This window comes from Azolla caroliniana, unplaced genomic scaffold (genome assembly GCF_043228905.1).
Source record: "Azolla caroliniana isolate FFs.n. ecotype wild unplaced genomic scaffold, voAzoCaro1.0.p SCAF_18, whole genome shotgun sequence".
In the NCBI taxonomy this organism is placed as follows: Eukaryota; Viridiplantae; Streptophyta; class Polypodiopsida; order Salviniales; family Salviniaceae; genus Azolla; species Azolla caroliniana.
In genome coordinates this window covers 3,834,855-3,842,878 of record NW_028230453.1, presented here as the reverse complement: position 1 = coordinate 3,842,878, position 8,024 = coordinate 3,834,855, and the positions used below count along the sequence as shown (strand labels likewise).

The following is an 8,024-nucleotide window of genomic DNA, read 5'->3' as shown; positions in this document are numbered from 1 at the left end:
ATGACTTGATCGCCCCTTTTGATGAAGCATCTGTCATTATTGACGCGTACTTGCATTCCTTGTTCGACAATCTGGCCAACTGAGACCAGGTTTTTCATAATGGTGGGGACATGCAGCACATTCTTGAGGTAGTTCTATTTGCCGTCGTTCCCGAATGGGATGTTCCCGATATGCTGTATTGGGTGGGTTGTGTCATCTCCTGTTTCGACATATCCGGGACATTCGAGCTTCCGTAGTTCCCGAAACCAATCTTCATGGGACGTCATATGATTGGATGCTCCCAAATCGACAAACCATACGTTGTTCGGGGTGGAATCGGTAGTTGAAGCAAGTGCGGACATTGAGTGTGCTTCGTGCTTCATTATGAACATTCCCCCGCAGTCTCCGTAGTCAGAGTTCGTGGCGTAATTTATTAGTTGTCGGCCTTGCTCACGCTTCTTCTTCCGACACTCCTCTTCGTAGTGGCCGGGTTTTCCGCAGTACCCACACTCAACTAGGTTCCTACAGTTGCTTGGTCCGGCGTGATGACTCGCCCTTCCGCCGAACTCTCTGGGGCCGTTTCTGTCCGTTTGCCATTAGTGGGAGTTACGATGTTGATTGTGTCGACCTTGGCCGTATTGGCCTCTCCTGTCGTGACTTTGTTCTCTTCCTCCATCAAAGTTCGAATATAGCATTTGTCCTTCGTGTGCGTTGTTCCTTTGACGCACGTGATTCTCTTCGACCAGCAATAATGATTGGAGATCAAAAAAGGAAGGAGGATTCTCTCTCGCGAGAACGGCCGATCTTATTGCACCAAATCGTTGTGCCAGGTCACCGAGGCATATATGCACCATTTCTTCGTCGTCAATGCTAACATTGATTGATCCAAGGGCATCGCACAACTCCTTGATCTTAAGGTGTAGTTGTTGATTGACGTGTCTCTTTGTTGAAGATTGTTCAGCTCCTGTCGAAGTTGGAGCTTTCATGCGGCCGTATTGGCTGCGAAGATCTTCTTGAGGTTTTCCCACGCCTGCTTCGACGTTTTTGTCTCTCGAATGTAGCCAAGCATATGATCATGAATGCATGATGCAAGGTAATACAACACACGGCTTGCGACCTGCTCCCAAGTCGGATAGTCAACGTGTGTTGGGTTGGGGTGTGATTCGTGAGCTCCTTCGATGTAGCTCCAGTAGCCTTGTCCGACAAGGTATTGATGCATCTTGTATTCCCAAGATGCAAAGTTCGTTCTGTCGAGCTTCTCGGTAGGAAGAGCGCTTCCCATTTGAGTATTCATGGTGATTTCTTCTCTGTCGATGGGCCGGTTCTGTTGATCGTCGGCGTGCAGCACAACACAGTCGAATAGGCTTGATCAGGCAACCACACGCTCTAGTACCATGTAAAGAAATGAAGATGCAAGAGTGGTTGTAATGCAGCGAAAGATGAGTGTGTGTGTGTGTGTGTGTGTCAAGACAGAGCGAGAGAGAGTGTGAGAGAGAGCTCTTACGACAGAAATAGGCAAATTATCTATTAACCAAAATTACATCAAAACATAAAACATCCAACAACAACTAAGTTACAATGCGTTGGTTTATATACCAACTAAGCTAGGGCAAGTGCCCTTTCTACTATTTACAAAACTAGCCCAACATGTCCATGAGCTAGTGTGAAACCTATCTATGGGAAGTTGAGTTCAACTCTCAACATCCTATTTAAGGCTTTATGGTCAACACACTAACTAGATTCTATCTAGGTAACTACTAAGTTACGCATGTTGACTAAATGACTAAACTAAGTTGAGCCCGATATCTCAAAAATCACAAATACTTTGCATCATTTGCACTAGTTGGATCGCCTTTGGTGTAGAAGTAGGCATAATTTCATGTCCCATATTATAACTTGTGTGGCATATGCTTGTGGCATTTCCACTTTGGGGGATCATGGTGTTGAGTGTTTGTTTAGGCTATTGGTTGTGCTTGTTGGTTGGTGCCTATGTTGGCAATTGGAGACCCATCATGGAATCCTCAAAAGTCATCACCACCTCACATGCTTCGGTGAAAGATTGGCACATCTGGGTGATTAAAACATTTTGTAGAGTTAGGTCATAGAGCCCATTGATGAACCTACTCATTAACTTGTTGTCAAAAATCTTGTCACCAATGTTGCACCGACTTTGCAAACTTTTGGTGTGGTGTATGTAATCTCCGATTGTTTCTTTCACCTTTAGTTTAAGTGAGAATAGTTGGTCAATTGGGTTCCACTTGTTCACATGTCAAGCAAAATTTGTTAGGAATTCTTCAATGACGTAATCGAAATAGGTCATGAGGCCTTCGACAATGGTTCAGAACCATATGCGTGATTCGTCATCGAGCGTGATGCTGAAGACTGCTACTTTTGTGGCATTCATTAGTGGTTCATATGCAAAACCAATGAAATGGGGGACCAACTTCAATATTGCGACACTTTTTCAGCAGCAGTCATTTGTCGGGTGTCTCAGACCCTTGTTTGTAGGATCTCTGTCTCACTCTCTCCATTAGCAAGACTAGAGTTTGAATTGTTGAGATGTCAAGCTCAATTATCTTTAGTGTTGACTTAGGTAGGTTCTAGTTAGACTAGAATTTAGTGTTCATTCATGAGCCAATTGTACCTTGTCAACCCTCTCTCTTTATGAGAGAAATAATGGGCTTTGTATAAAAGATGCTCTTAGAGAAAGTTGTATCTGTCAACAATTTTTTGATAATATAGCTCTTTGTTTGTAGTGCTCTCTCTCTCTCTCTCTCTCTCTCTCTCTCTCTCTCTATCGTGTGTATTGTCTCCATACTTGAAGCTTAAGTTACATCCATCTCTGTTTTCTATCATATTCTCCTATCTCTGTGGTATACTATTTTGTTCGGCTAAGCCAGTTGTGTACATCAACTTTCACATTCTTTACATGATATTAGAGCATGAGGGTTCAAACTTATCCTCTACACCCGACATTAAGTTTGACACAAACCAAGTAGTCGACCAACAACAAGAAAATGGACAGGAACATGGGAGTCACACCATAGACTAAGAAGTTGGAATGCAACATCCTTGGAGTATAAGATGCACCAGTACATGTTAGGACATAGCTACTGGAGTTATATTGATGGAGTAAATGAAGTAGCACCGGAGCTGGCACACAAAGATTTCATGTCATGGGAGCAGGCAGCAAGCAGAGTGCTTTACTGACAGGCATCTTGTGTGCAAGATCAGATGCTCGGCTACATAAGAGATGTGATGATGCCGAAAGCGGCTTGGGAAAACCTAAAAAAGGTTTTTGCCACTGGCACTATGGCCAGGAAGTTGTAGCTCAAGAAGGAGCTCAACAACATCTGACAAAAGAACATGTCGGTGGCTGACTATACCTCCAAAATAAAGGATATCTGCGACTCATTGGGCTCCATCAATGTGAAGGTGGACGAAGACGAAATGGTGCATATATGGCTGGGAGGTTTAGCACAGAGGTTCGGATCATTCCGAATGGCAATATATACGAGGGAGAAGCCACCTTCCTTCGACCTACAATCAATGTTATTGGTTAAAGAGAACCACGCAGGGGCGACAAGGAGTATGCCTATTAACAACCAGATGTTATACACGGAGGTGGGTCGGTTCGCACGAATGGCGGCTGAAACGGACAAATGACAAATGCATGGGTCGACAACAGTCAAGGACCCTCCACAAGAAGGGGGAATCCAGGTGACGCCGCAAACCGATAGAGAAAGCCGAAAAATTGTTGGTATTGTGGCAAGAAAGGCCAAAAGATAGGATGCAACACACTCGTTGGATGGTGCATCAATATATTCCTCTATGAACAAAGCCTTTTTGGAATACCAAAATATCATGACATGGGAAAAATGTGGAGGCTCACACTTCACACATTTTACTACATACGTTGCACTTAACTACAAAACTATATCTTTCGCCAAACGTGAAAATTGCACACATCAATACATGCTAGAGTCCATCCCAATGTTTGCCATCCAACCCATTGCCACCATTTGACTTAGCTCATAGTCACTACGATGTGAGATGAGGCATTGGGACCTAATCAACTATGCACACTTTGCCCTAAACAAGTTTGAGAGTCTAAGTATCACGCTTTGAAACAATGTTTTGCCTTTTATCATATTCTACTATGCATTACACATATCTTTGACCAAACCCAATCCTTGCATAAATGTTTCTCACACCCTCACGATTGCGACATTCATTAGTAAAGTTCTTGAACATCAAGAATCACTACTTACTTTCATTGGTCATATTTTGTTATATTTTGTCTCATTGGTCATATTTGACCTCTAAAGAAAATAATAAAATCTATCTACCTATATATCTATATTTGTGTGTGTGTCACTAGCAATCTAGGATTTGAGGAAATCAATAATAATGAAGTTCAAAGAGATAATTTCACTACCTCAAGTGGTTTTGACCTCAAGGTCAAGGTTGTGGTTATCCTGTGAGAAAGACCAAATGTCATGCCTCAAGTATCACAATTTCTACAAAGCGTTTTATGGAGTTGAATCAGGAATTTCAAATTGTAAGTGCTAAGGAGACTTGTATGCCACCCACCTTTTATTGGATGGATTAGTTCCTTAAGTAATTGAAAGGGCAAACAAAAACGACTGAACCACACATGCATATCATAGATCACAATCCATTGCCTTGGCCCTTCATCCTAAGGCCATCCTTGGGGGATGCAACTGGCATCATTGCACTTATAATGGCTTTGGCGGCTTTTGCAATAGGCCAATAATGAAGGTTGTGATTTTGCTCGTGAAGGGCATATTGTAGGATAAAATATACACTATACAACGATGAAGACGACCAAGTGAAAGACACAGGAAATGACATTTACAAAGGAAAAAAGAGTAATGAATATAAAAGGTGGTCAGGTCAATACACATCATTCAGACTTCTCCTTTTTGAGGCAATGATGTCAAGGGGGGAGAAATCAGAATGAAAGAATAATGGAAAGAGCAGTTTTGTAAAAGGGCATACTACATTTGTGTATTATACAAAGAATCATTTTGTAAAATATGTAAGTTTTGTGTGTCAAATACAAATGAATATCATACATCTTCAATACAACACATTTATACATTACTCCAAAACATCAAACTTTTCCTTTACTTCTGAAGAAATCTCTTGTACCACAGAGCTGATTCTTTTGGGTTACGCTTCAAGTCGTCTTTGAAATCGACATGATAAAGTCCAAACTTGAGTGAATAACCGAAATTCCATTCCCAGCAATCAAGGAAAGACCATACAAAGTAACCCTTGACATTGCAACCAGCCCTGGTAAAACCAAATAGAAACTTGCAAAAGTAAACACATGTAAAAGAGGTCAAATCGAAAATCGCATAGGATATGATTGAGTGTATATCCAGGTAGAATACTCGAAAAGAACATAACAAAGGGAAATTCTCATCATTCTGGAAAAAAAATGAACATAATGGTAATTACTTGATGGCATCCAGCAAACTAGCTAAGTATTCTTGATGATATCGTACACGTTTTTCATCCTTACGAGGATCACGAAAGTGATGGTTTGATTCCGCATATCCTGCGAAATAGCAGAATTATATGAGCACAAAATGATTTCCATCTTGGGTGGAGCAGTTCAATACTTCTATCCTTCAAAAATCACACATGTCTTACGAGACAAAAAGAAAGAAAATGTTTCACAATGCATACCATTCTCTGTTATGAAAACAAGAGGATTGTTGTAATTAATACGAATGTATTCAAGAAGCTTTTTCATTCCCCACGGAACAGAATACTGCCAGATTGCACCTGTCTGTACAGAAGAAGCGTTCGATTCAATTAGGCTCATCAATGTCATTCCTTTTTACCAAGCAAAAAGCCCATCTATCTCTAGCACTCTAGCTTTCATGCGAAAACATAAAACTCCCCAATCCAAGCCAAATAGATAAGGGATTTTTAAGAGGTAATATGGTGTTTTATTAGCATTGCCTCTCTCTCCACGAGACAATCTAGTATTGCCTTGGAAACCCTAGGTTGAAAAGCTTATAAAACTTCCAAAATTAAGCTCTTAGGTTTGTTTGATCTTACAAAAAGATAAGCTCTTAATTTCAATTGATAATATTTTGACCCATCATAATTAAAGTTTATCGCTAATATTTTTTTCCACTTTTAATTTCGCTCTTCATTACTAATGGTTGATTCATTCTTATATTTGCAGAAAAGGAGGCAATGCATCACATTGGGCTTTACAAGTAATGTCTTGTTACCAAGAGAAAAACTCCCCCATCTATGTCTATAAGCTTTCAGTCATAGCATAAAATATCCTTAATCCAAGTAATAGATGAGAGGTTCAAAGAGTGAACTTCTATTTTATCACCTTCTCCCCCATTGCTTTTCCTCCTCGAGAAACTGCAAAAATAAGAATGTGATATCTATTTAAGTACATAAAACCTAAAGAGAAAATCCGATTGTTTAAAGAATGGGATAAATCTTAGAAGCTCTCACATGGAGTGAAGACTTGTGCATCTGGATTGTCCTCTAACAATTCTTCTAAAATTGCCAGCTTGCTATCACGTGCGTAGTATGTTGTGTAGTGATTAATGCCAACAAAGTCTATCGAACCCTTGAGAGAAAAAGATTGCTCTGTTGTGAACAGTGGCAATCTATCCCCCACCATCTTGACCATTGATTTCGGATAGTCTCCATATATAACAGGGTGTAAAAACCTGCATGAATTCTTGCTTTAAAAAATGATGCCTTGAAATGAACTTTACTATATTCCAGAAGTACACTCACCACCCCAATTCAAATTCCATGGCTCTTTCCACCGCGGCTTTGTCTTCATCAGAATCCGAATAGGGTTCATACCATTTACTGTCTAATGTAATACCTATGATGCCTCCTTGTTCACGCTGAATTTTCCACAAATAGATAAAAAACTGAGTTTAAGAAATACAACAAGATGGAAGAGTGATACAATGAGTAAGTTAAACATGGCTTGAAAGCATATACGTAGAGGATAATTATTAGGGGAAAGACACAAAATACCCGACTTTCTAAAATTACCACAACACACCTCTAACACCCAAATACCCCTAGTATGTTGGGTATCTCCCAAAATACTCCAAAATTTGCCATCATAATCTTGCTAGTTAAGCTGGGTTTAAGCAATTAGGATAATTTTCTTAAATCTGAATGGCATAGTTAAGTCCCATTTTGATCATTTATTTGCCCTTTGTTTACCTGGTATTTTTCCCTGTATATGTTCACTGCAGCTGCATGCGCCAAGAGGAGGTTGTATCCAGCAATGTAAGGTTCTTTTAAGGACTTCTTGAAGATAGCACGATGTCCAGGTGCGAGCAACCCCAAACCCGCATAACCCTCTGCTACCAGAGAATGAGGTTCATTGAGAGTGATCCAGTGTTTCACTCTATCACCAAACTCCTTAAAGCATGTCTCGGCATAGATAGCATAGTCATCACTATCCACATAGATGAAGACCAATTAATGAGTTTCAAAACATCCACCAAGGTATACATATATTTAAGTGAAAGAATCCAAAATACCTCTAGTTCTTTCTTATATCCCCAAAAGGCTCCTAGTTTTCCAAAAACAGAGTATTTGGGAAATAAAGAAGAACTTCTGAGTTTCACCCTCGAATCTAAAAACCTTGAAATTTTTAGGAGCAAGAACATACATGATTTGGTGACCCAACCATCCTTGATATTCATCCTCAAGGGCTTGCGGCAAGTCCCAATGGTACAGTGTAACATAAGGTTGAATGCCTATGAGAAAACTTCTTACTCTCAAATCAACGAAAATGAGAGAGAGAGAGACACACACACACACATATTAAGAGAAAAAACAAAACAGAGCACTTATATATATGTATACCTTTCGCAAGCAAACAATCTATCAATAGGTTATAATGTTCTATTCCTTTCTGGTTCACCACTCCCTTGCCCTCTGCACAAAGGTATTGAGACGATATTAAGATTCTGATAAAATGAAATTCAAAAACCCCAATATCAAAGAGA

General features: G+C 40.1%; 1 protein-coding gene across 1 annotated transcript in view; it reads right to left on the bottom strand.

The window, feature by feature from the left end:
• Window positions 1-4,859: 4,859 nt before the first annotated feature.
• Window positions 4,860-8,024, bottom strand: part of LOC147852131 (beta-glucosidase 25-like) — a 4,477-nt gene continuing 1,312 nt past the window's right edge. The window contains exons 5-13 of the mRNA XM_087334123.1: window positions 7,882-7,953; window positions 7,685-7,772; window positions 7,231-7,468; window positions 6,784-6,899; window positions 6,493-6,713; window positions 6,365-6,396; window positions 5,698-5,800; window positions 5,467-5,566; window positions 4,860-5,298 (exon numbers count right to left, since the gene is read on the bottom strand). Of these exons, the coding sequence (XP_087190249.1) occupies window positions 5,130-5,298; window positions 5,467-5,566; window positions 5,698-5,800; window positions 6,365-6,396; window positions 6,493-6,713; window positions 6,784-6,899; window positions 7,231-7,468; window positions 7,685-7,772; window positions 7,882-7,953 (1,139 nt within the window). The 3' untranslated portion in view covers window positions 4,860-5,129. The remainder of the gene's footprint in view (window positions 5,299-5,466; window positions 5,567-5,697; window positions 5,801-6,364; window positions 6,397-6,492; window positions 6,714-6,783; window positions 6,900-7,230; window positions 7,469-7,684; window positions 7,773-7,881; window positions 7,954-8,024) is intronic.